Source organism: Cheilinus undulatus, linkage group 1 (genome assembly GCF_018320785.1).
Source record: "Cheilinus undulatus linkage group 1, ASM1832078v1, whole genome shotgun sequence".
Lineage (NCBI taxonomy): Eukaryota > Metazoa > Chordata > Actinopteri > Labriformes > Labridae > Cheilinus > Cheilinus undulatus.
The window spans coordinates 44,576,886-44,604,283 of NC_054865.1; the positions used below are offsets into that span (position 1 = coordinate 44,576,886).

The window sequence follows — 27,398 nt, forward strand, 5'->3', positions numbered from 1 at the left end:
ATTGAACTGTGATTTATTTACAAATGGTAAACATTGAAGGAGGACCCTTTTTCCACATCACCAGACAAAAGTCAGTTAGACGGCATCTTAAAACTAGATCCCTTTAATAGGAAATGTATGTATGCGTTGATACAGGGATTGAGACAGACAGACGGTGTGTAAAGTTGGAAAATTTGGAAATAAACTTTAAAAAAGAAAGCTGGACATGCTATTCCAGTTCTGAGTGATCTTGCTTTAAGAGTATATATGTGTTTGTGTAGAGTAGGCCTCTGGAAAAAAAACACAGCACGACATTAAGAAATGAGGAGAAAGAGGGCATGAGCAAATGATTCACTTGCTTTCACAAGGGAAATTTTGAAAACAACACACAGAGATACAAACAGATGCGCACACACACTCCTCTTTGCTTAATGGCTTTGACCAATACATAGAAAGGAGGATGGATGCTGGACAGGGCTGACTAGACACTGAGTGGCTGACAAATGTTAAATCATGCAGGCAGAGGCTCTCTCTCTCACACACACATACACAGAGACGCACATACACACACACATGCAGGGTGTCGTGCTGAGCTTGACTCTGAGGCAGCTGGAGCCAGAGAGCTGAAGGTTGTCAGGAGACATGGCGAAGCATGTGTGTGTTTCTCACACAAAAGAGCCCCCTAATTGTTTGGGATTCATTAATGCAGCAGCTTTTCAATTGCAACCCAAGCTGTCAGGAAAAAAATTTTTGTAGCTGGGAGAGAGGTGTATTCACACAGGCAGCAAAATAACTGTATAATTAATACTGGAGGAAACTCATTTTTCATGGTGAAGAAATGAGGAGGATTCTGAATGCTATCGAGACTTGAAGGAGGACACATTGGCGTGTTTTAAAGGCTACATGGAAAGTGTTTTTCAGAATGAGCTGGGGTTTTTTTCTCTTCTGTACCACGGCCTTTTTGAGAGACAGAAGATCGACAGAGGAAGAAAAAGTGTTGCTTACCAGAGGTGCTGAGGGTGGATCCCAGTGCCGAGGGGCTCGGGGCCAGGCTGCTCTTAGAGTGGGGAGCCGGGGATGATGAAGAGGACGAAGAGGAGGAGGAGGAGGAGGAGGAAGAAGAGGCCGCAGGGGAGGAGGTGCGAGCAGCAGACAGGGTGGGCGCAGGGGAGGCCAGCCGCTCTCCAGACTCCATATCTGTCAAACACAATCCAATCAGCAGGGTTACAATAGCAAAGCACACCCACCCGTACGCTGGCAAACACACGCGCTTAAACACGTACACACGAACGCATAGTGGCACACCTACACAGCATGTTCCAGCCAGCGCACGCACGCACACACATCTCCTGACACTTTTCCTTTCACATCTCACTTCCCCTGAACAATATTTCTATTTAGCCATGCTCACTGGCTCCCAGCCTCTATTGATTCTATACGGGGTAGGAAAGAGGACAACGTCTTTAAGGACTCTGATACCACACAACAAAAGCAGGGTTTATATTTTGATGCGAGAAAATACTAGAACTGAGAACGTGTCCTGCAACAAGGCAGTCGCTTTTACCTGAATCCAGCTCTCTGGAGCAGTCTTACTTTTGAAAGCTATTAGTTTCTTACAGCTTTTAGTCACATTTCAGTCATTTCTACCTGTTAAAAGTTTTAGTCTTGTTTTAGTTAGTGATGCACGATTAATCTGATCACAATTGCAATCGCAAAATAGACTGTGCAACTACATTATTCTTAGAAAGGGCTGCAACTTTTTCTATTAAGTAGCACTTGAAAGGCCTTTAAGTTTACAATAGTGCTATTTGCACTTTGAACAAGTACCTTTCTTGTCTCTGGCCTCACCACTGCCAAAAGACTTAAAACCAGATGGAAACCACCCCATTTATTATCTGTGCAGAAATGGTTGATGGATTTTATTGATATTGCTAACATGGAATGCTGGGCAGCAGAAATGCACCATGCCAAACCTGATAACGTAACATTGGTTTGACACATCAGAACTCTTAAGGCTTTACTATGAACAGCTTCAATACTTGCTGGTCCATCCATGGGGTCCTTGGGACAGGATGGGTAGTGGGTGTGGGTGGGATGTGGTGCATTTCCTTTTAATTGTCCATGTATTTGAGAGCAGGATGACAATCCTATCTTGGTTTTGCCTTTTTTGCCTGCTATCAATCTATCCTCTGATATTGCTACACATGTATGCAAAAAATCCCTCTCTGCTGTATACTGGTTTCCAATGGGACACAACACTATATTCATCCTTATTGTGAATTTTCATTAAAAAATAAATAATTCATCACAAAAAATGCAAAAACCTGTTTAGTTATTTTGAAAGCAGTGCTCAAAAAAACATTTTTATGTGCCTTAATAATTGTACATTTAGAGTTGAAAAATACTCACTTCAAATCTATCATTATTCTCTGCATTTACCTTGATAACCAAGAAGATAAAACCATCATACCATCTATGTATTATATCTTTTTCACAATCAAAAATAGCAGTATTGTCCAGCATATTTGAAATCGCACAAAGTGTGCAGGACTAGTTTTAGTTTGAGAAAGCTAAATAAAAATGTTTTAGTCCAGTTTTAGGATTTTTTTTGCTTCATTTGTCGGAGAAAGATAGGACAGCAGATAGAACCAGAGACAGGGATGAAAGTGCAGGGAGTGAAATGGTGAAAGAGCCAAAGGGCGGACATGAACCAAGGCTGCCTGTGTACATTTAGCATGACCTAACCACCAGGCCAGGAGTGTCCAAACTACGGCAGGGGGTCCAAATGTCACAGCAAATTCTACAAATAAAATATGGCCCATATTAGAACTTGAAGCTTATGCTTGACTGTTTTGTCCTTCTTAGTTTCAGCACAGGGGAGAACTTATGTAAACAAACATTTTGATAAGAAGAATGCATTGATGTGCCATTTCTCATGACTAAATTGAGATAAAACTGTAAATGGTTAACATATTGGCAACAAAAGTAAAGATGATATCTTGACTTATAACGCCCTGATGGATTATGGCAGCAAAGAGCATAACCAATGTAGAGCAAATGGTAACCAGGACTGATGAGGGTCCTCTGCAAACTTATTAGACACCCCAAAATCCTTAAAATTATGGGCAACTATAGCTTATGGTGTATGAAAGTGGCCCCACCATCCTTGCATGTCTCTTTATGTGGCCTGCGGTGGTAAAGGTTTGAACATCCCTGCACTAGGCCATCTGCACCCCAAAACTAAACTCACTTTTCAGAAGAGTTTTTGTCATCAAAGATCTTTCAAAGCCAGTTTTAGTCTAGATTTCCTCGAGGACAAAAGTAACATTTTTAGTCATAGCATTAGTGGTTGCTGAAAGTAAAACAGGATGTATGGAGTGACAGAGGTCAGCAAGAAACTGCAATTTTCCCCTTTCTTTTGTCATTACTTCTCACTCTCATACACAGGCAGCATAACAAACTCTCACACGAATATGAACATATGTGTCTGACAACCAGGATCACTTTAAATCCTCTTGACAAAAGAAAGATTTAAATTTAAGAGCTCTTTGAGGCCTGTAAAGACAACATCCATCGCTCCCTGAGTCCTTTCAGTTGCAACTTGCAGAGGCTTTTAGATGATGGGTGCATTAACCATCACAGTAACATCCCATTATCGGTCTCACGGAGTCTTCATGAGAGCCATTATCTACAAACCGACAACGAAAACTCACAAGAAATTTTTGTTCATTTTGAAGCTAAATATTGTTCAACTTTAATCCCCTTTTGCTTCCAAATGAGAACACAATGAGGCTGTGCCCACACAGCTGCTAACTTGTGCTGCTAAATAAATACAAAACAGTCTGAAAACACATGAAATTACACACACACATGAACGCACACTTTCACAATTGAACCCCCACTGCACGCACACTCACACACAAAATTACCTCCCCTGTCTATCACATCAACCTGACTCTTTTTCTCTCTTCTCCTTTTCCGTATCCCTCTGCCTGACACTAATCCAGGGCTGAAAATCCCCTTCAAAAGCACAGTTTGCAGATTGTGTTTTACAGGCAGGCTTTGTTATTGTGTCATTACACATAAACAGTCTCTGCCTCCATCTCTCTTTCCTTCTCTCTCCTGCCATCCCTCCGCCACCCTCCCTCCCTCCCTCCCTCTCTCTCCTCTGCAGTGGGAGCAGAGCCACTGATTAAATCTCTGAGACAAAAGCTGCTATCCTCTGAATATCAAGTATCAGCCTTTCGCCAGGAGCAACACTGACAAGAGAGAGAGAGAGAGAGAGGGAGAGCGGGAGAGGGAGGATGACAAGAAAACCTGCTGCAGTCCACGGGGAGGAGGCTGGTGTGCCATCGGACTTGGGTAGCCGTGACTGCCATTGCTGCAGTGAAAAAAAGATGGTGGTTGTGTAATTATGAGCAAGGTCAAAGGTCCTAAGAAGGGCCTCTCATGCAGGGTGACAGGACGGGGGTTAAAGAGACAAATTATCCACCCAAATGGCAAAAAATTAATGCAACATTCTTGTAACAAGAATGAATCTCTGGCTGAGCCAAGATGGAGTGTTTAGCTGTTATGTTAGCCAAAAAAACTCTTACCACTCTGCCACATTTTGTTGCATGACTGGCTGTCACACTGTGCGCACCCTAACTTCGCCTGTCACCTTTTAAATGTCAGGTTAGGGTGGAAAAGAAACATGAAAAAGGATTCTTGATGAGAAAAAGGAGTGTTTTTTTTCATTCTTGCGTCTGACACAAAATGTAAAGTATCATTAGAGGCGTGATGAAAACGGAGAGGAGCTGTGGCCCTTCATAATTATCATAATGCACAGGAAAACAAAAGGCTCGTGTCTCAGAGGACGAGCGAGCTTATGTGGTGTCAGCTGGTAAGTGAAGCGGATCATTCCCTACCTTTTCTGAGCGAAGGGAAAAAAACAAGACAGAGAAAGAGATGGAAAGACTGAAGGGGAAAAGGATAAGCTAGACAATGCACTCTGATATTGTTGTGAGGGGGTAAAAGACATGAGAAAAGGGAAAGAGCGCAGGAGATGAAGGACAGGCTGTAAACCATTCCTGTCGTTTCTCAATATCTGCACTTAATGTCTCGCCTTGTCAAAACGTGATGATGTGAACAGAATTGATTTCCTCCCTAACAAACAACAAAAAAGCAATCCCTCCTTTTGCAGAGGTGTAAAGCAGAGTTACCCTCCCCCTCATCTCTTCTCATCTCACACAATCTCTCAAAGGGCCTCGTTCTGGGATGAGAGATGGAGGGAAAGGACAGCAGGCGGAGGAAAGAAAGACTGCATGGCAAGTCCATCCTCCTCCAACAACTACAAACTGATCACTTAGAGCAATTAAATCTAATAACAATAATAAGATTGAGCTCAGCAATGTAGCACCAAATGCACAGCCACAACAATGATTGCAACAATAATGGAGCGCCAAGGTATTTAAGGATCCAATCCTGACTTAATTATGAGAAATTAAAATGGATTTAGCATCAGAATTAGCTTGATTTTATAGGTAATTAACGGCACACCACAGTGACGGTATAAGGCGAGCGTTATAATCTCTGTGAACGGCTAAATCAATTTGACTCGAACAACAGCAACCAATCAACACGGAGCGGTGCAACCAGAAACAGCAGGTCTCGCAGATGCAAGGAGAGGGAGAATTTATGCTAATGGCTGAACTATGATTTATAAGATGTGTTCCAGCGCCGAATTCAGAGTCACGTCCACAAATATACCACAACACCCAGCTGTCAACGCATGCAGCTAATAGCTGCTGGATGCAACGGCCCTTCAGGAGATAGTGTAGCTATAAACAGCTCTGCGGTTTTATGCGTGTATGTGGCCTTCATATAGGAGCCTTCACATGTCTGGATCATCTGAAAGGAGGGCAGATAGAATAAAGGAGGAACAGAGAGCGTGCATTTGTTGGTGGTGTAATGGCCTGTGCAGCGTGGTAGCTGGCCTTACATCATGCGTGTTTTGTGGTGTTGTATGTCTGCGTTGCGTGTATGTAATGGTGCAGGGTGACGCGTGCAGCGGTTTTACACAAGGCTGCCAATGCATGTGCTTTTAGAAGTGTGTGTGTGTCACAGCTTCAAACTATTCAACCCCCTGTGCGTCTCACTCCTGCCCCTTTCCTCCTCGCCCCTTTCAACGTACACACACACAAAAAAACACACACACGTACACACAGTAACAGATGGCTGATACTAACTGAGATAATCCGCCAACAGAGTCATCAGCATGGATCAGTGGTAATCAGAGTGTGGACACAATGTCTCTTCTCCAGCCGTAATGGAAGGAGCGCCTGGCGCAAGAGAAGGGGAATGCATTATTCCCCATGATGCTCTGACCCCATTCAAAGACACACGGCGGCTCCCAGCTCTCTTTCTTTTTTCTCCTCCTACCGCAGCCGACAAAGACTGTAGCATCGCTGCTTCCGCAACGTTCACTCTCTCCTCTGGATCTCGCGCTCCCTGCCTTTTGTTGTGATCTGCAACTGTGTCGAACACTGACCTCTATTTAGCTAGCTGTGTCCTGCTCCAAGCAGCTAACAAGACAAATGTCAACCTTGCAAGTGTGGCATAATGAAGGGTGATGGTAGAGACGGGGACAGGAATGAGTAACTCTACCATTAGCACTCCTTGCTTAATCATTGCGGGAGTCTTTGCCTTCATAATGGTAGTTTTCCTTCCGCAGAGCTTAAAACAAATACAGAATGCAGACTTGTTTTCAGAAACCCATATCAAGTAAATAAGGACGTTATTTCATAGAACTGATACCACTTGTCTTTAATCCATCAGCTTCTCTGCTTGCAAGGTGATAAACTGTCAGTTTTCATGAATCACTCATTACTGAAAGCCACTTTACTCACTCTCAAACCCACAAACACACAAACACAAGGGGAGGGAGAGGTAGCCTACTTTCTGTTGCGATTGTGTTTGTGAAAGTGAGCTCATCAACACTGACTCTGAATCAGCAGGAACATCTTTTATTTCTGACCTTGTATAGCACTTTTTCAGGCATTCTTCCAATCTCTCTGGCGGTATGTTTGTATATATATGTTCGTGTTCTCGCCGGCACGACATGTGCATATGTATGTGGATGTTTGTACTTTGCATGCTTGTTGGCAATGCACACGAACTGAGCAAGATCATCTTGCTTATAGCAGTGTGCACGCACAAGCTTGCTTGACCCCTTTTCTCCTCCCTTCATCCCTCCCCTCCCTGCACGCACACCGGCAGCCAGGAAATGACATAACCAGGCGCCTTGGCAAAAATTAAGTGACAACCTTTGTCCAGAGTCAAACATCAACTCTGAGAACATTTAAAGAGACAGCACGTACTGTGTCATATCATGCTACACTACCGGCTGTGGAAACTGAAAGGTCATAACAGGAATAGATTTGTGCCTGGGATGTTGATTCATCATTTAATTTGTACTAAATGTCCATCATGGTCTGTGAAAGCCAAATCTGATGTCATCAGTTCTCTCTTGTGTCCAACTAACAGTATAAAACCCCAATTTATCCAGAGTGATTTTAAAACAAGTCAAAGACAAACAGAAAGTACACCCAGATGAGAAGCTGAAGCCAGAGAATTTATAGTATTTCAACTTGTAATAGTTTTTTCTAATCAGCCAAAGTCTCCAGTGTTGTTAGGATGCTGGTGTAATGGCCCATGCTGCTTTCATTTTATCACTGCACTTCATGAAACTTTTTAATTCATAACATTAAAAAAATCTACACTGAACCACTGAATCAAGATATTGAAAAGTATATTTGTAGTTTTCATTGGTGCTTTGCCAGTGGGCCTGAATTGAGCCAAAGCTTGAAAGGAGTACAAAGAGACAGCATGCCCCAGTGTGGCCTGTCTAGGTGAAAACAACCAGGGTGATTCAGACCCCTCCCTGAGCTCCGCTCCTGCCCAGTGACAGATGGCAGAGCAGGGCATGTAGGGGATGGGCACCATCTCTCACCCCACCTCAGCTAGCCTTGGCAGTGGCGCTGGCCACAGGTCTTATTACAGCCACACCACTGCCTGCCTGCCTGTCCGCCTGCCTGTTTCCATGTAACACTGGAGCTTACCAAGCTAGAGCTGCTTACTGCCTGCCAGGGCAAAAAGGTAATGATATGGTCCCGTGTGTTGCAAATACTAGAGCGTGGCGTTAGCATTCAGGAGTTTCCAGCTTCAGTATTCACTAGGCCTTGTCGTATAAAAAAAACCACATGCGTATCCATGTCGCTGTAAGCAGCTTTAGATAAAATATAAAACCAAATGGCATGCCACACGCATTCTGTGTATTTTTGAAATGACAAGAAATCAGCTCTTGCCAAATGGCTTTATTTGCCTTTTCAAGCATACTGTAGATGCCAAAGGCTGGAATCAACACCCCTACTCACCATCCGTCTCTGCTGGCTTCCCAGTGACAATAATGTGATTTTGGGACATGGTGATGACTCGGTGGGGAGGGATAGGATAGGCTTGTCAGTTGTGTTTGATGTCAAACCTATGTGTGACAGAATAGTGTTACTCAGCTCAACCAGACATCGCACTACTCCCATTTCCTGGCCATAAATAGAAGAGAATGAGCCGGTAGTGTCTGTGTGCATGTGTTCTAGGAAGAGCATACATTTGTATGTGTATCTCTGTGCACACAAGCACACCCATTTGCATCATCCTAAGTATCATAAAGTAAGCTCAATAAGAAAATTCCCATCTCTTCCGCTCATTCGCATCTGCATCCAGCCAAAGCTAATTATTCTCCCCATGGTAACCTAGCAGGGTCTTCACATCAAAAAACCAGAAGTGTGCATCAGGCAATCATCCCTGATGAATCTGCCCTTCTCCCTCTGCTAGCCACTCACACTCATCTGCCAGTCTCACTGCTCATTACAGTTTTTCTACAGACTGAACCGGATCCGCTCACCACCGGCTGCATGTGTCTACAAGAGTCCATAATGACTTTGGAGCAGTTGGGAAGCACGGAATAACACCATCTCCATGCTTCGGAGAATAACACATTAATTCATATACACACTACTCACACATCCTCACGCACACACCAACACGCACAAACACACCACATGCATTGGAGGCAAGCTGGGTGGTAAACCAAGGCCTGTTAAGGTTAATTAGATTACAGACTCCAGTATTTTACATTTGCCGTAGTCCAATTTTCACAACAGTGTTTCATTGTGTGTAACTCGATACAAAGAGCTAAACTGATGATTTGCAAAAAAATTACCCTGAGGCCTTAAACATTGAGTTAGATATTAGGTGCACAACTCACTTCACAAAATACACCCAACTTATTAAATACAGTAGCTGAAATTCTCCACTATTTAACAAGATTTTTGCAGACCTTTGCGAAATGTTGCAGGAGTAAAGTCAACTGAGAATGCATTTTTAATTAAATCTCATTGTATTCACTGACACTGCTTAAGTTCATAGCACTTTCACACTATAAAGCTATAAAACTTGAATATTTAGTGGTTTTTATTTTTTCTTTGTGGAGCAAAGACATGTAGACTGAAGTAAAGACGCTGAACAGGTGAGCTACAGCAAACCAGTCTTCTTTTTCACCTCAGCAGACACCAGGGCACTTATTCACAAACATTCTGAGGATCAGTCCTAATAACACCTTGCCCCTATAGCCTGACGCCTATGTTTGCATGTTCCCAGCACAGTAGGGTGTCCTTATTCTTGTTGGTGTAGATGGGTCAGGTGAAATGCTAGGGCTACATGGGCATTCAAACAGAGATTTTCAAGAGGCTCACTTAAGACAGGGTGTTATGGGAAATCTCCCAGATTGACTTGCAAATCACTAGCAAGATTCAACAACTACAACAGCAATTTTATATCAATATTGAGCATTGCTTTTATGCTTTATGGTCCTTTTGATCTTGAGCACCCTTTTTTTAAGTTGCTCATAGTAGAAATGTTTGGTATTGTTGTCGCATCTGTTGAAGTAAATGCTGACAATGACTACAATTAGTGGTTCAGGAATTTGTAAGGTTTTCTTTTATTGTAGGGGAAGGGTTCATCACCACCTGCTGTAAGCCCGTTTCAAGGGGGGACTTAAAATTGGTACAGGGGTAGAAGTTAGAATGGGACTGAGCTTTAGATTCAGTGAACTCTACCTTAGCTCAAATATCATAACAAGGAATCCTGGCTTGATGCACTGATTAAGGGTCAACTGATTCAGGACTGATACCGATTATTAGTCGATCATGAGACTGATAACTGACATTTGAAACTGATATGCATTTATTGTGACAAAAAAAGTACTTAATTTGGCAAAAGTAAAATTACATGATCCGAAAAATGAAGAAAAATAAAACTTCCTTAACTGTCAGCATGAGAAACCACACAGAGGAACAAAGTAGAAACAGGAAAACAGGAAGTGATGCGATACGCTCACCATGTCAGCGGCACCAAGGATTGAGTACAGACTGACTGGTATTCATGTGACATCTAGCCAATCAAACTGTTGTATACAGGACGTTTGTTGAGATAAAGTCAGAGGGGAAGACTCTCTTTTCAGTGGAACCAATGTAGCACAATTATGATTGACTAACTTCATCCATTTCTTTTCTGTAAAATAAAACACAGATGCTGATAATTGGCCCTGAATAATCACTTAGGCTAATAACTGGTCTACCCCAGCACTAATTGAATATCTTGGCCAATTTTTAACTGTTTTAGAAGGATGCATGCAATTAGCCAGCTAAACAGTTAAATTCTAATCCCTTCCTAAACAACACCAGAATTAAAAGTCGGTTAAACTGCTTTTAACATTTTTTTTTTTTCAGGTTAGACCAACAATCCAGATCAAATACCCCATCAGTGCTCTTTACTCCATAATAAGTGCTTACTGCAATAGCATAGTTTGAATCTTGGAGGAACAGCGTGGTTCAGAATTATTTTGATCTACAAAATGGGAATAAAGCTGTACAGAGGCTCTGTCAGATTAAACTCACATTAAACTACATTATTCAGCTCAGGAAGGAGTAAAGAGGATTGAAGGCCACTGGTGCTAGCCCTGCCTATGTAAGCAATGTTCTACAAACAAAATTTGCACTGTTACAGTGTGACTTTGTTTATTATTACCTCCACCAAGGAGGTTATGTGATCGGCAGGGTTTGTTAATTTGTTACTTAGTTATTTTGTTAGTTTGTTTGTTAGCAACATAACTCAAAAAGTTAAGGACGGATTTTGATTAAATTTTCAGGAAATGTCACAAATGGCATATGGAGGAACTGATTAGATTTTAGGAGTGATCTGGATCACTGTCTGGATCCAGGGATTTTTTAAAGGATTCTTCACTATTGGGAGGTAGGGCTAATGGCAGAGGTCTGTGCTCTCCGAGTGCTTTTCTAGTTGCTTATTACTATTTTGCTTTAGACTGGTTGGATAAAGGCAGTTATATTTTGTGTTTACTCAGATGAGAACATCACTATTTTTTCCATTTCTTCTTCTGGTGTAATCCCTCCAGAAGACCACCGTTTCCCTTATGACTGATCATAAAAACAGATCAGAGTTTATCCAACAGGTCACATCTTCTGCCAATGACAAATGTGTCCTCTAAATCTGCAGTTCGGTGTGCTAGACGCCAGCATTAAATTGTTATGAGAGAATCTGCAACTAAGATCTGTTCTGCCTACAATATTTACTGAAGACTGATATCTGTCAAAAAGGCTGATATCGGCTGATACCGATGTTAAACCAATGCATCTGTGCATTCTTGCTTACAGGTGATTTAGAAACATGATCAGAGTAACTCTGAGAAAGGAAGTGCAGAATAGTTTTAGCTTAGTGAGGGGGCATGGATGACCACCAAGCTAGGTATGTCATTTTTTTTAGAGCAGTGATTTATAAATCCCCTCAAAAAAAGCACAAAATTACACCCTCAGTAATAATGGGCATAGGAGTGTAAAATAATTTGGCATAATTATACAATCTTGTCAGAACTTGTGTAATTATGAACTCTGTTTCATGAAATGAACATCTCAGGTGAATAAGTAGCAAGCCAAACTTTAAAAGTGTAAAGCTAACTACATGTTTAACAACACATGCTCATCTGAACAGAATGTTCTTCACATGCTGGTAGTTCTTATGAAGAGCTTTTAATCAGTGATTAGATGAACCTGTGGCGTGAACCCCATTAGAGGAACTTATCATTCATGCTTCAGTTTGCAATGAAGAAAGTCCAAATAGATTGAAATGTGTGCAAAATATAATTCTGGTTTGTTCCAGTCCATGATTCATAAAGAACACTTTTCATCTAATGCTTGGAGGAAATTTCTCCATTTTCTATGGGAAACTCTTTAGCCTCTTAAAAGTCCTCCTCACTCATAACAGTACTCTTTGGTGAATTTTCCAGTGCTAACATGCTTTGAGAGTAACTTTAATCTTTACCAGGATCTAGCCTTAACTTTGAGGGTGAATTCTTGGAAAATTTGATGATTCTAAGCATTTTCTTAGAATTCCATCTCTAGGAGCAACTCTGTACTTCGAAGTCTTCATGATTACATTCTCAGTTTTGCACTGCTTGATAACTGTAACTAAAATCATAAAAAGCACTTGTTATGAAATGCTCAAGTTATCTGATTATTGTTTATTTCATTCATTTAGAAAGCAGGCACATACTGTGGAATAACATGAATTTCATGTGTAAAGTAGTCAGAATGTTCATGCTTGTGATCTGTTTTACATCTATAGTGAGCCGTTTTGAGCTGCAATCATGTTTACTTGCAACATTTCCATTATAACAACTAAGTATCATTGTTGAGGGATTTCCTGTTTAAATTTTATTAAGACATCCCACATTCTGCAAACACCACATATTTAAATAAATGCAGGAAATACAAAAATACATGAAACCGGAAAACAGGAAATAGCATCAGTTATCAGGGAATATCAAGGAAAGAGAGAAAGAAGCGAGACAGAGAGGTGGGGGGTGGGGTGGGGGGGGGGGTGAGGGAATGAGCGCGGTACTCCAGATATGCATAATGCAAATGACATGCATGTCAAATGGCAAAACAAACTGACAGTGACAGAACAATGGAATAGCCAGAGAGCGGCAAGCCCTGCTTGAGCAATCACCGGAGCTCCGTCTGTCCATTTCCATGAAAAGAAAGTATAGAGAATGAGTTGTGTTCAAGTGAAACTTCACCTGCAGAGAAAACAGATATCACTCTGCAGATATGACAGAATTCAGATGAGGTACTATTGTGGAAGATTTGGCTTACTCTACAAGGAAACAAGTAAGAATAGCATGCATTGATACAGTCAGTGCGACACATTTGATATCTGGCACGTGCTCCTGGCAGCAGCAGAGTCTCAGTCATTAGATTCTTTCTTCACCGGTCGAACTGAAAGTATGAGTTAATTGTTTTCATTGTTAATATTTGCAGTGTTGCATTTTATGATACTTCAGACTGATTAGATCAATCAATTATTTGATTTAATCTAATTACATAATGGCCACCTATCAAAGGTATGGCAGTTGAATTGCAACTCTTTAAGTTTGGACAAGAAAAGCCCAAAACAACAGCTTCTAAAATTAAAAGAGACAAAGTTTTACAGCAGAGAATTAAACTCTGTATTTAAGATAATCTGCTCCTATTTAATTCACTCCTTCAGCAAAAAAAGAAGAAAGTTCCTCTTTGTTTTATGCACATATCTTTAGAAGTAAAACAGATAAACTGGGTATTTTTTCCATAGCTGTTTTGTACAAAATGGGAGGACAAATTAATTTATAATGAGAGCAAGCATTACTTACAGCCATAATAACAAATACATTGTTGTTTTTTAATGAGCAGTAAATCATTTAAAAATATGACCTTACTTTTCTTTTGCTGTATTATTGAAAGTTAGAGAATAAAGTCTGAAATTTGGTATCACACATATTTTAGGTAGAGACCTTTGTGCTCTTGACTATGACACAAAATGTTGGACTTCATCCTCACTAAAGATGCACAATGGTATCAGCATAAAATTGAGCCAAATATCAGCAAATATCAGCTTTTAAAAAGTCAATTATTGGTATTGAAAGATATGATTTTTTTAGATATTTACAACTGATATATCAGAGGTAAATATAAGCCATATGTACAAATGACAGCGGTGCCGGAAACAAAACAATCCATGTCAGAATTGCATATATTAATGTCTACAGTTCTTCTCAACTCATTATGTCCAATAATCAATCTTTTTAAAGGTACTTTACATCCTGAGTGTATTTTCAGCCACAGACCCGCTGCAAGTTTTGCTTGTTAGTTGCACTGTTAGCATTAGCAGTGCTAACTGCCAGTATTGGTAATGTCTACGGAGCCCTAAGTTACTCAGTCTGTCTTCCCGAGAGAAATGTTTTAAGACCCACTGTGGATTCTACAACCCCAGGTAAGAGGAAGCCTGACCCAACGTATCTGCTTACTGTGCTAAACTAAAGTAACGTAGTATGCTTCAGGAAGGGTTCATACGCTGTCTATCAGTGTATTTTGTGAAGTGAGTTGTGCACCTATCGGCTGTTATGGTTTAACAAGTGACCATGTTAACTGGTGACTAAACAAATGCGTGTGGATTAGTAACAGATATCGAAAACTTTAAGAGCCCTTTTTCTAGTTTTACGATGAATTCATATCTCCTAAACAGATCTTAGACATAACAGAAAATGCTGAGTGTTTTAACAATGATGTAACCGTTTATACTTTAAGGCAAGAGTCACCAGTTAAAACGGTCACTTGTGAAAACATAACAGCTGCTCTCCTACAGCATCATCAACAGTACATGCTTTAAACTAATGATTGTTTTGTACCTTTTTTCATATTGAAATATGTTGAAATTTAAGCACAAATTACAAGTTTCTATGCAATCATTCCAATTAGATGATAAAAAAGGCTACAAATATGCTAAAAAGCATAATTTTGAGCACATTTTATTAAGCTTTTATAATAAACAATAACATACAGCCCATTTATGCACATTAGACTTGATCATATGCTGAAACTATCACCTCTTTATGAGAAATAATTAATGTATTGTGAATCAGTTTAAATTGTAAATTGATTCGTGATCCACAGAATCAGAATTGAAGTGATTTGTGAAATATTTAAAGTCCCTGTAAAGTCATAAAAAAAATCTTTATCTTTGGTTTATTGTATGGCAGGCCACTGTGTTATGAACCACCAGGCTAAATTTCAGTCATGACAAATATCTCTAAGTTTACAAAAAAAGCTTCAAAATCATGAAAATGAAAGTTTGCGTATCAGTTGAATGAGCTGAAGCCACACCCACTCACGAGAAATACAATCCTCTCCAATTTTGCCAGAGCAGGGAGACAGAAGTTGGGGATTAAATTGAATCTTTTCTGGTATAAATCTCTCTGTCATGATACTTTCAAAGACCTGTAGGCCACTGTGGCTGCTAGAGAAATTCACCATACAATGAACAAAAACACAGCATGTAACTGTGTGTTAACTTTCAATGACAGCAGCTAACTACAGACTGTACTAAGATAAACTGCTCTGTGATATCATATAGTTGTAGCGCTAGGGCTGGTGATGTTAAGGGCTCCTAGATTATCCCTGATCAAATAAAACCAAGCCGTCCTATCATTTTAAATCAAAAATTCGGTCACACATAGATCTTAGTGTTTTCCCATGTTTACAGCAAGCTTATTCCAACATATCTAGAGTGTTAAGTTAAATTTTGGATTTTGGTTGACAGGGAATTTAAAAAAAAATCACACCTTTAATAAATAAGTTTGTAGAGTTTTATTCAGGACCAACACACCTTAATCAGCTGATTTTTTTTCTTTGTTCATTCTTATTCCTTAAACTTCAAAGTGCAAGGACTGATGTTTGAGGTCTGATTTGTATAACGGTACACATATCTGCATCGGGTAAATATTGGTAAATCAGATCCAAAATCATGCAACCCTAATCCTCATAGAAAGAGAATTCCATTTGGTTCCAGGAGTTCAAACACAGTGAGCTCATTTAGCTGTTAATGTCTCATATCTCTGACTTAAGTCCATGTTTATCTTTTCTGCACCTCCCCACCTTAACACCTTTCCCCTGCCCAGTGTCTCCACTCTCACTCTGCTTTTGACCCATTTTAGTCTTTTATCCTTTTGTTGAGATCAACATTAATAACACCTGCACATTATAATGGCTTCATTAAAAGACCCTGGCTTTCTGCTCAACACAAACAGACATAATGCTAAATGGCAAATGAAGGTAAACAATGCGGCGAACATCAGGTGGTAAACAGAAAACATGTCAGGTGTTTACAGCGGCACACAATCCTCGCGTTGTGTGTTGAATACTGAAATCTAATGACAGTCTTAAAAGCTATTGAATAGTTTTCAGAACAACAATCTGGCAACATAAGCTCTGATGAGAGAAAATCCAGCAGCATTAAACTCAATATGTCAATCACTGGTGTATCTATGTTCAAACGGCTGCTTCGCTTAATGTTAAACATGTGAAAATGACTGGCTGGGAGAGAGAATAGTGTTGTATTGACAGAGAGGGAGGCGAAGCAGCGGGCAGTCAGCCACTCTGTTCTGCTTCACTGCAACATGGGAGGGAGGCCAGCGTGGACACACACATGCACTCACACTCTCACACACAGATGTAAAAACACACATATGGGCATGTACACAAAGGCAGGCACACACTTGCACAAATGCACACGCACTGATCCTCTCTCTTCCTCTCGCCCTCCCCGTCTCTCTCCCTCTCTCTCTCACACATACACACACACACACACACACACACAGGCACAGTGCAGCAGGTGAGGTGCCAGCACATCACAGCGCTGCCATTTTTCAGTGTCTTGCTCAGGGAGAAGCGCTCTGACATTTTATGAAGCACTCTGCAGAAATCAGCAGCTTGTAATGGCGGCTGGACTGTCACTCCTTTCCACTCTTCACACTCCCTCTATCTGCCTTCCTCACACACTGCTTTTAAGATATTATCTCCCTTGATTAGCATAATCTAATCAATTTTACAAAATTGGCTTTTAATTACAAAGAACAATCTTTTCCTCTTTCTATCTGTTAAAGCTTTAAATGTCTTTAAAAAAGGCATGAAGTAAAACCAGTGAAAGGTTAGAAAATGCTTCTCATTTCACTCAAGCAAGAGAAGTGAGTCATATCTATGGTTTAAGGTTGTATAAGGCAGGAGATCAAATTTTAAAAAAAGTCATAGGAATTCATCTTTAAATTGCAGGTTTTTTTGACAGAATGTGTCCTTTTGACATCATGAATAAGAAGCCTGGTAATGCCCTTACCCTTACATTTAAAGTGGAAATACAATGCATCAAAAGCAGTTGTTTCTGCACCCCTTTTCATCACTGATATTATTATATGTGCTTACTGGAAAGCCCTAATGATTAGAAACCCAGCTGTTAGATATGTCCGCTGCATAAAAAAACAGATCTATAACCATGATTAACTCTCAGGCATGTTGTTGTGCCTGACAAGCTCTCTGTTGAGCAATGATTAACAGCTAGTGACTCTACAAACCGCTGCTAGCACATTAACACAATGTTTAGATTAGCCCGGCCCTCATTCAGGCCATTACTGCTGTTGCTACCCTAACAGTCGCACTCAGAAGCGGGGGCAGCCGGCAGCTTGTTGTCGGACAATTTACAACGTTGACAAAGCTTGGCAACCATGTTCTAAAGTTTTCCCCCAAAGATTCACTCAGGGCCAGCACATTTGAGAGTATCTCAGAATAGTATGCCCACAGGAGAAAATGTGATTCAACTTGAAATATGTGGGAAGTGTCAAGGCCAAATCTCTGAGTGTAGGCTACGCTATAAACCTTAAACTAAGCCGATTTCATTAATGTGACATTAGCATTTGTAATGAGAAAAGGGGGAAAAAACCCTTGGGACATCTTTGTACTGTTAGAAAAACAGACACGCATACACATGCATGCCCACGCACACGCACAGACAACATTGAGGCGTACACTCACAAATAAAAACACACTTAAGCCGCAATATCAGACATTTATTTACATCAATGTTACACGAGAAAGTCAAAATGAAGCCAAAGCAATGATGAGAGGGAAAAGTAGTATTTGCGTAGGTTTAATAATGAAACATCCGAGCAAACTGTGACAGTTCGTAAATCTGTTGAACCTTAACTGATGAACTGAGCCGATAATTCCACACACAAATAAAGCCCGACATTCACTCCCACTCTGCTGCTCCAGACAGAGAGAAAAGGAGGAGGACAGCGTCAAGAGCAAATCTCCCTCAGTCTCATCACCTTTTTTTTCTAAACTTGCCATTACACGTCTGTGGTCCTCCCAAACTTTGAGCTAATGTGAAGTGTGACAACACTCCCTGTATCTTCTTAGACAAAACAACTGCACACATTTAGCTGACTCACTTTGTCCTTTTCAGACTGCACGGCCGTCCTGGCAAGCATCTACATGTTGATCCGTTGGGTAAGTGACTATAAGGTTTTCATTAAGTCCATATTGAGCTGCACGTTTCTAAATTGACCAAAGTAGCTCCGGGGCCAGAGCAATGATCCTGTGTGGTTAGTTTAGCTGTTGTTTGTGTGCATTTGTGAAGTTAGATTTAAACTGAAAGATAACAACTAATAATGGCCTTTATGGGATAATGAGGCACTTTCGTTGTGTCTCTAGGACTTAATTGATGCATTTAGGAAGAGACATTGATCCACAACAAAAACATATTTTCTGATGTTGAGACGACACAATTTAATGCCATTTTACTTTTTAAAAATGACAGATCACATCCTTTTTTCAGTGTAATTGATGTTCCTACAATTAAAGTAATTGCGGTCTGGACTGAGTGTTAAATTGTTTACGTTGTATTCAGCATTAATTTGTCTTTCTTTCTTCAGAAGGCACATTTCCAGATTTTACTTAATATACAAGGTTTCCCCCGACTTTGCTGTTTATCCCTATTGGATGGATGCAGGGGATACAGTATATTGCCAAAAGTATTCACTCACCCATCCAAATAATTGAAACCAGGTGTTCCAATCACTTCCATGGCCACAGGTGTATAAAATCAAGCACCTAGGCATGCAGACTGTTTCTACAAACATTTGTGAAAGAATGGGTTGCTCTCAGGAGCTCAGTGAATTCCAGCGTGGTACTGTGATAGGATGCCACCTGTGTAACAAGTCCAGTCGGGAAATTTCCTCACTCCTGCATATTCCACAATCAACTGTCAGTGGTATTATAACAAAGTGGAAGTGATTGGGAATGACAGCAACTCAGCTACTAAGTGGTAGGCCATGTTAAATGGCGGAGCGAGGTCAGCAGATGCTGAGGTGCATAGTGCGCAGAGGTCACCAACTTTCTGCGGAGTCAATCACTACAGACCTCCAAACTTCATGTGGCCTTCAGATTAGCTCAAGAACAGTGCGAACAGAGCTTCATGGAATGGGTTTCCATGGCCGAGCAGCTGCATCCAAGCCGTACATCACCAAGTGCAATGCAAAGCGTTGGATGCACTGGTGTAAAACACACTGCCACTGGACTCTAGAGCAGTGGAGATGCATTCTCTGGAGTGACGAATCGCGCTTTTCCATCTGGCAATCTGATGGATGAGTCTGGGTTTGGCGGTTGCCGGGAGAACGGGCTTGGGCTTGGCCAGCTCCTGAAAAACCTTTGAGGGAAAGGAACTCTGAATGCTCCAACATACCAAGAGATTTTGGACAATTCCATGCTGCCAACTTTGTGGGAACAGTTTGGGGATGGCCCCTTCCTGTTCAAACATGACTGTGCACCAGTGCACAAAGCAAGGTCCATGAAGACATGGATGAGAGAGTTTGGTGTGGATGAACTTGACTGGCCTGCGCAGAGTCCTGACCTCAACCTGACCTCAATCTTTGGGATGAATCAGAGCCGAGACTGAGAGCCAGGCCTTCTCGTCCAACATCAGTGTGTGACCTCACAAATGTGCTTCTGAAAGAATGGTCACAAATTCAAATAAACACACTCCTAAACCTTGTGGAAAGCCTTCCCAGAAGAGTTGAAGCTGTTACAGCTGCAAAGGGTGAAGTGAAGTCATATTAAACCCAGTAGATTAAGAATGGGACATCAATTAAGTTCATATGTGAGTCAAGGCAGGTGAACGAATACTTTTGGCAATATAGTGTAGGTCCTCAAGGGGCAGAACGAAGTAGAACATGGAAATGTGTAAAAATAAAAGCAATGATGCTTTGATGATGATTTTCGCCTCTACATCAGTGCTTATTCACTGAATCAACAAAAAGCAGAGAGCACATTGACAAACAGAAAACACAATGTTGCACTACATGTAAAAGGACCTCACATCAAGTGCAGGATACAAACATCACCCTTTTCTCCCACTCACTCATGGTGAATTTTGCTGAATATTACAAGCTGTGCTCACATCTTGTCTCACCCCTTCTTCACATGGTAAATTTAGTAGGGGGTTGAAAGGTACTGTAAAATCTGACGTGTAGGCCATACTTTACTATCATTTCGTCCAAACAGTCACAAACAGAGGCATCTTATAAAGTACTAAGACACGCAACGTCATTACTGAAAGTGTGTGCAGCTGCCCTGTCATAAGTTGCATGTGACCTGATGTGACTGAAATCCACGCCATTCATTGTGTATTACAAATGGTCAGTTTTAAAAACATGCTGGAATGCAGATCCACACAGACCAGACCAGCAGGGTTTTGTGCAACTTTTAACCACTTTTCCTCCTCATTAGGTCATGATCCTACATTTAAAGAAAACAGGAAGTACACTGCTAGTGCTACCATTATCACTGAGTCCTGGTTTGACTGGAAACAATCTTCAGTTAAGGAAAACATACAACAAAAACTACACAACTGCAAAGAAGCTGCACACATTGTGGACTTTGCTGAACATAATCAACAAAGAGAACAGTCTAAACCTGTTTCTCCTTTGGAGATTAAAAAAACAGGCTGCTACTTATATACCAGGGCTAATACTAATCAAAATTTGACAGTACATTTAAAGAAAAGTTGGTTTGGAAAATTGGCTGATCTAATATGCAGCTCAGTCTGAAGAGCTGGGGTGCTTTCTAGGAATTTAAAGTGTGAAACAGAGTATGAACAGAGCAGTGACAGGGAACACATATAAATGTTGTGATACATATTACTAACAGGCAGAGGTGAAACTACTGTACTCAAGTTAAAGTACAGTTACTTTGACTTGAATTTACTTAAGAAGATCTCAAAGTACTGGTCTATAAACTACTTAAGAAAAAGTAAAAAGTAAGTGATTCAAAGTTTACTTAAAGTACTGAGTAATAAATAGGGGTTGGTCGATTATCAGCCTGACCAATTATTGAGGCTGATATTTGGCATTTGGACGATTATCAGTATCAGCATTTTATTGTACCAATATTCTATAAAATAAATTAATCAAAAAGTGCTTTATTTGGTTCCACAGCAAGTGTGTCTTCTCCTGGTTTTATTTTCACTCTACACTCTTACCAGATGTTCTGTATACAACACAATCTGACTGGCTGGATGCCACATGAACACTAGCCAATCAACACTGAGGCCTGGGTGACAATGACACAGTGAGCATATGGCATTACTTCCTGTTTTCTTGCTTCTACTGTGTTGCTCCGTACTCTGACCAGTTTGGAACCAGTGGGCTAAATTGTTTATTCTCCTTTCTTTTTGTTGATTATGCACTTTTACTTTTGCCACATTAAGTACATTTTGTACATCATAATAAATACACACTGCTTCCAATATCAGTTATCAGTCTTGTGAACTACTAATAATCCGTATCAGCCCTGAAAAACCAATAAAGACTGACCCCTAGTACTGACAGGATACTTCTCATACCTAACAGGCTTTCACACTGAAATATGATTTTACTTTAATGTGCAGTTATGAGGGTAGATGGATCTCCAACTAGGCTGTTTAGGTGAAATGCAACAGCTGTTCTGGGATGAATTGTGGAGTCATTTCATGTTGTTGACAGAAAGCTTGGACCTCCTGTTTTGGCTATAGTGCTTAATGCTTTTTTAAAATGTAGTGACGAACAATGCTTAAATTTACATAAAAAAATTTGAAACTACTCAAAAAGTACAAGTAATTTGAGTAAATGTAGTAGTTACTTTCCTGCTGACAGGAGAATGTATTTTGAAGAAGAGAGAAATGTGCTAAAAATAGCAGCCACATATCAGGTGATAAATGTGATTACAAGGGTTATGATCATAACATAAAAATTGATCTACCACCATTAAACAATGATCAGCAGCAGGAAGTTGTCGTATATGTTTAATATTAACCAGCCAGTTTAATAAAGATCCGAGCTTGCATGAGTCACAGTATCATCTAGAAATATGAGTGGCTTGCACATGTTTTATTTTGGTTTGTATCCAAACTATTTCACATCTTGATCCATTATCTCACTTAGAAGTGAGATGCTCTCTGACTGCAGTGCCATGAAGGCATGTAATGATGTCTGTTGTCTTCAATAATGAAAATGGTTTAAAATCACAGCTTGAAGGCAGCTTTGACTGGATTTATGTGACAATAAAACTTTCAACTTCCAAGTGTCTTGGAGGTGGTGACATGTGAACAAGTTATACTGTCAGACTGAAACCAGAGCAATGTGGATCATGGGTACATGAGCAGTGGGACAAACAAAATGAAACATGTTTTCTCCCAAAATATCAACAAAATCAGAGTGTTAAAAGACGTATGCTTTATGATATTGGAATTAATTTGTTGCGTTGGTTGTTTAACTTGCCAGAGTTAGCTAATAATATTTTTTTCCCAAATGTTTAGATAAAATAATGCTGGAACAAACTGCCAAGTCAGCTCACTTTGGGACTGATTAGGCTGCTATTAATCAGTTTAAGCTCCACTGATCCATGCCCATAGTAAAAAATATTCATTTAAGTAGCTGTTTTCAACTTTGATGATTCTGGAGAAGCAGAAATAGATGTGTTGAGTTGTTAAAATATGTTGTTATCATGCTGCATAACACAGACAAACTAATACACACTTGGAGGGTACAAACTAAGTGGAAGTTTGGGATTTAATGCAAAAAGCCAGCAAAATTTGTCTGCTGCACTCAGTGGACCATGATGTTAACCATGCAGCTGATAGCTGGAAACCTTTGCCAGTTAACTGTAAAACATAAAGATTTAATAAGTGCTGCAAAAATAGAAAGAAAAGCATGACAAAAATAGTGAACATTGCGTGTTTGGCTTAAAATGTGACCAAGTCAGAGACAAATTTAACTGACATTCAGACCAGAGTTGTACAACATTGTGGTCACCTCAATTTACTTTGAAACACTGACATTGCATGACGAAACGTTTAAACCTTCTTTTTTTCTGCTCTGTTATTGTGACATTTGATTCAAAGACTTTCAAAGAATCAGTGAAGGACGTTTGCATAGTGAGAGTGTTAGCAATCATTCTTCTTTGTTATAATCAGACAATAAAACCAGGGCAGGATAAATCTGGCAACACATGCAGAATTCTTGGATTCTTTCACAGTCAACTTCAGTAAACTGCTGTAAAAGAAAGAGAAGAGGTTTTCATTCTCTGCAGCTCAGTGTGTGATATAATATGACACTTTTGCCCTTACATACAGAATAAAGAAGATCATAAATGAGGGTCATAATGGGAAACAGCTTCACTCTACCATTCTGCCAGTATCACCTTTCTGCTTCTCTACCCTGGACACTTATTCTCCCCCCTGGGGGCAAATGTAGAAGACCCTTTTAAAAGTCCAGCTGTGCCTTTAAAAGAGTTTGTCACACCAGCGATGGGGTGCTTTGAAATGCTGAGCAGAATGGCCACAGAAATAGAGCTTCTTTTTTTCCTGTGACATGGCCCCATTTCCTGTGTCACCACACTTACCCCGTGTGATTTCCTAAAGAAAGTCAAAATATTTGAGCCTCCATTGTTGACTGTGTCAGACCAAGCCTTGACATTACTGCACTGCAGTCACACTCACACAGGTGGTTACACACACAGGCACCAAGTTACCTGTGTTGTCGCTGTGTTACACTATCTTTTCTTATGAAACTGTATCCACTGGATCCAAACACTTCCTTAAAGTTGAACCAATCACAAAGCGTGCCATCACTCCCCTTTTGTTACCTGATATTATTTAAGGTGGAGCTGAGAAAGGAAAGGAATAATAGCTGTGGATGTATAGCTGTGTTTGTATCCCTGCCGATGTCACGACGCACAGATTCCCCGTGTGGTGTGGCTGAAACCGAAGCTGCCCAGGCCTGTTGTTGATAGCCGTGTCTCACCCACTCACTGCCCCAGAGGGAGTCAGGACCAAGACCACTGCTCAGGGTCTGTCTGTTCACACACATGAAACACAGGCTTGGATTACACAGGGCTCAAATATGACTCATCCTAAGGAGGGGGTGGAGGAAGGCCCCTCTCTGTTGTTTTGCACAATACACACTGCCCGCAATGATAGCTACATCACAGGCTCAGAGAGAAGACCTTGTGGTTCCACACACCTGCCAAAGACAGATGTTAAGAATAAATCAGAGACTGTAGAGAAGCTCCACACTGCTGTAACTCCACTAACTCACTACACACTACACTAAGTGGAGAGCAAACAGCTGCACATGACAACACACACCAGTGATGAAAGCAACAATAGCATACAGGCACCTGACACGCATACAGAGAGGCTATGTGAGAGAGAGCATTTTCAAGTTTCCACCTCACAGCTCTCCACTCTTATTTTTTGTGTTTTTAAGCTCCGGTCTGTTGCCGTGAAACTAGCTCCCATCCTCTGGAGCTGAGGGGTTTTTAAGAGCAATTGTTCTGGAAGAAGCCAAAATCCTCCGACGACAGACAAACAAGTCGCAACAAGGCTGAAAGCAGTGTGGGCGGTTTGGAGAGGAAGCTCTTTTTTCCGCTGCTGACTAGGTGAAATTCATGATTTCTTCATTTAAATATAGCCGCGCAGTGTTATGAAGAATCAACACATTTAAAAAGCCTGCCCTTTAAGCTGATGTGTTGCACAATAATATGCACAAAGAAGCTATTTCAGGGCTTTGTGACCTCTAAAAGCTTAATTCAAGCACCAACACAACATCATCCTACATCCTGTCAGTCAGTGTGGCACACTTCCTGGTTTCCAGAAACCATGTGTCATAAAAAAGAAAACTCAGATACAACCACACAAGAGTGTAGCTTTTGTCTACACTGGCAGCCATGTCTATGGGCATCTTTTGTCACTTGTGTTTTTTTTAGCCTTTGTCGTCTAACAGGCTTGGAAAGGCGAAGTGGAGAGTGTGCGCCTGGTTTTGCATGTGTGGCATGAGTGTGCGTGTGTCATAAACAGACACCCTTCACGCTTTGCGGCCCAGAAACAGGATAAAACTGTGAGTTAACCAGCAGTGCACTGACATTATCTCTTCTTTGCTGTCCTGGAATGCCAGCCTGCTGTGAAACTATGAAAAATATGACGTCCTGTCACACCACATGATGTGTATTTGTGTGTGCTCAGGAAATAAGAAGTGAATGTGGGTGTTTTGCTTTGTCTTACTGATTTAAAGGCACAAGGCTAAGTGTGAATGCCTAGGTCTTAAATCTTTAAATACATGAGAGCATGGGGCTCAGAAGAACTATGAAATGATGTTTATTTCTAAGAGGGAATTTAAAACAACAGAAAACAAAGTCTGTCTGAAATTAAAATCTGCCAGAGAAACATTACAAACGTGTTGACACAGATTGCATGTGGATTTATTTGTTTTCCATCTTCCATCCAAGAAAGTTTGCTCCCGCCTGTGCTTACAATCAGCGGGCAAAATGAAGCCCAACTCTGGCCCTTGTGATGCCGATGAGTCTAACATCCATGACTCAAGAGGTCAGGCAGCCCGTCCGGCCTGAGCATTAGGGGTTAAGGGGATGAAACCAAGTGTGAAATGTGAGAAGACAAGCCAACATGGTTTCTCAGGCAACAAATAGAAAGGCGACAAACATATCTCTGCGACTGCAAGGAACGAGAGGTATGTTAGGAAGAAAGACGGTCACATCATCCATGATTCATATGAGAGCGAGATGGAAAAGGAATTAAGAGTGGCTTTTTGAACCGGCTGAGTTTAGACATGTTAATCAGTAATAGCCTGTTGTACTTCAGACGGGAGGAGTGTGAGCGCTTTGGTTTGTGTGTGTGTATGTGTGTCTGGCAAGTACAACACCACTTGGGCTTGAGCTGGTTGAGGCAAGAGAAAGCTCCAGACCAAGAGATAATCCATCTGGACTGTTTCCTTACAAAACATATGGAAAAATGCAGAAGCTTTTTTTCTTTTTTCCTTTTCCGCCCACAATAGCTATTAATATCTTGCACAGAACATTTGCTCATGTCCCACTAAGGACTGGAATTCCTGCTCAAACACAGTCATCTTGGAGGATTAGAAAGAAGCGGTCGGGCAGTTTCACGCACTCACCATATGTATTTCTTTGTGTGCAAGGAGGAGCATATAGTCACATAAACACAGAGAGGGAATAATGGCTATGCACTCTTCTGTCTACCTCTCTCTCTCTCACACACACACAAAGAATTAGGTAAACTGAAGTGACGTAATCTGAACCCTCAGACACGACATGACTTATTCTACTCAAGATGTTTAAACAAAGATAGCCCTTCCTTTGCCGCTCTGGAAATAATTCACTTTAAAATCAAGAAGGACCACTAAGATAATCACAGAGACTACCTGACAGGAATTGTTCACAGCAGCGCCAAAAACCTGTGTTAAAATGACAGCGCTGTAAATTGTTTTAATTATAGCCGACACAGATAACAGCCTGTGGAAACATCAACCTTTTCTTCAAGCCCACTGCAAGATCCAAACATACAGTATTCCCTGGAAAATGCAGTTTGTTTTGTGTGTGAGTGTGTGTGCACGCGCGTATGAATACAATATTCATTTTGCTGCAGGAGGACAATCTATGCATAACAATGAGAGGCGCTAATGAAATCAGCCATCAACCTGCGATACATACATATTAAAGCAGGACCTCAGAGTGTCATTCGCTTAGTGCATCATTTGTTCCCACTCGTTTTTTTCTCTCTGCCACCTGACCTTTAGAGTATGTACCCCCCCCCTCCCCACACACACTCACACACAAACACACACTTCTCCAAGCTAAAAATAGGATGTGTACCTGCAGTCCTGTGGCATTATGCATGCATGTCTGTGTGTTTATGCAGCACTGCACGGACATGACAATACATTTCAGGAATGAAGTCAGGATTGTGAAATCAGAGTGGGAAATACACTCTTATAGATTTGAATACAGACATCTAAAGGGGCTGATCCATTATGACAAAAAAAACAGTAATGATTAGTTCAATTGGTTTGATATCATGATTACTGAAAACACTTACTCATT

The 27,398-nt window shown here is 40.8% G+C and overlaps 1 protein-coding gene across 16 annotated transcripts in view; it reads right to left on the reverse strand.

The window, feature by feature from the left end:
* baz2ba (bromodomain adjacent to zinc finger domain, 2Ba) overlaps positions 1-27,398 on the reverse strand; it is a 105,350-nt gene that overhangs the window by 42,019 nt on the left and 35,933 nt on the right. For all 16 annotated transcript variants that reach the window (XM_041786608.1, XM_041786524.1, XM_041786777.1 and 13 more), the window contains exon 3: positions 985-1,176. In XM_041786608.1, coding sequence (XP_041642542.1) covers positions 985-1,174 — 190 coding nt within the window. In that variant the 5' untranslated portion in view covers positions 1,175-1,176. The remainder of the gene's footprint in view (positions 1-984; positions 1,177-27,398) is intronic.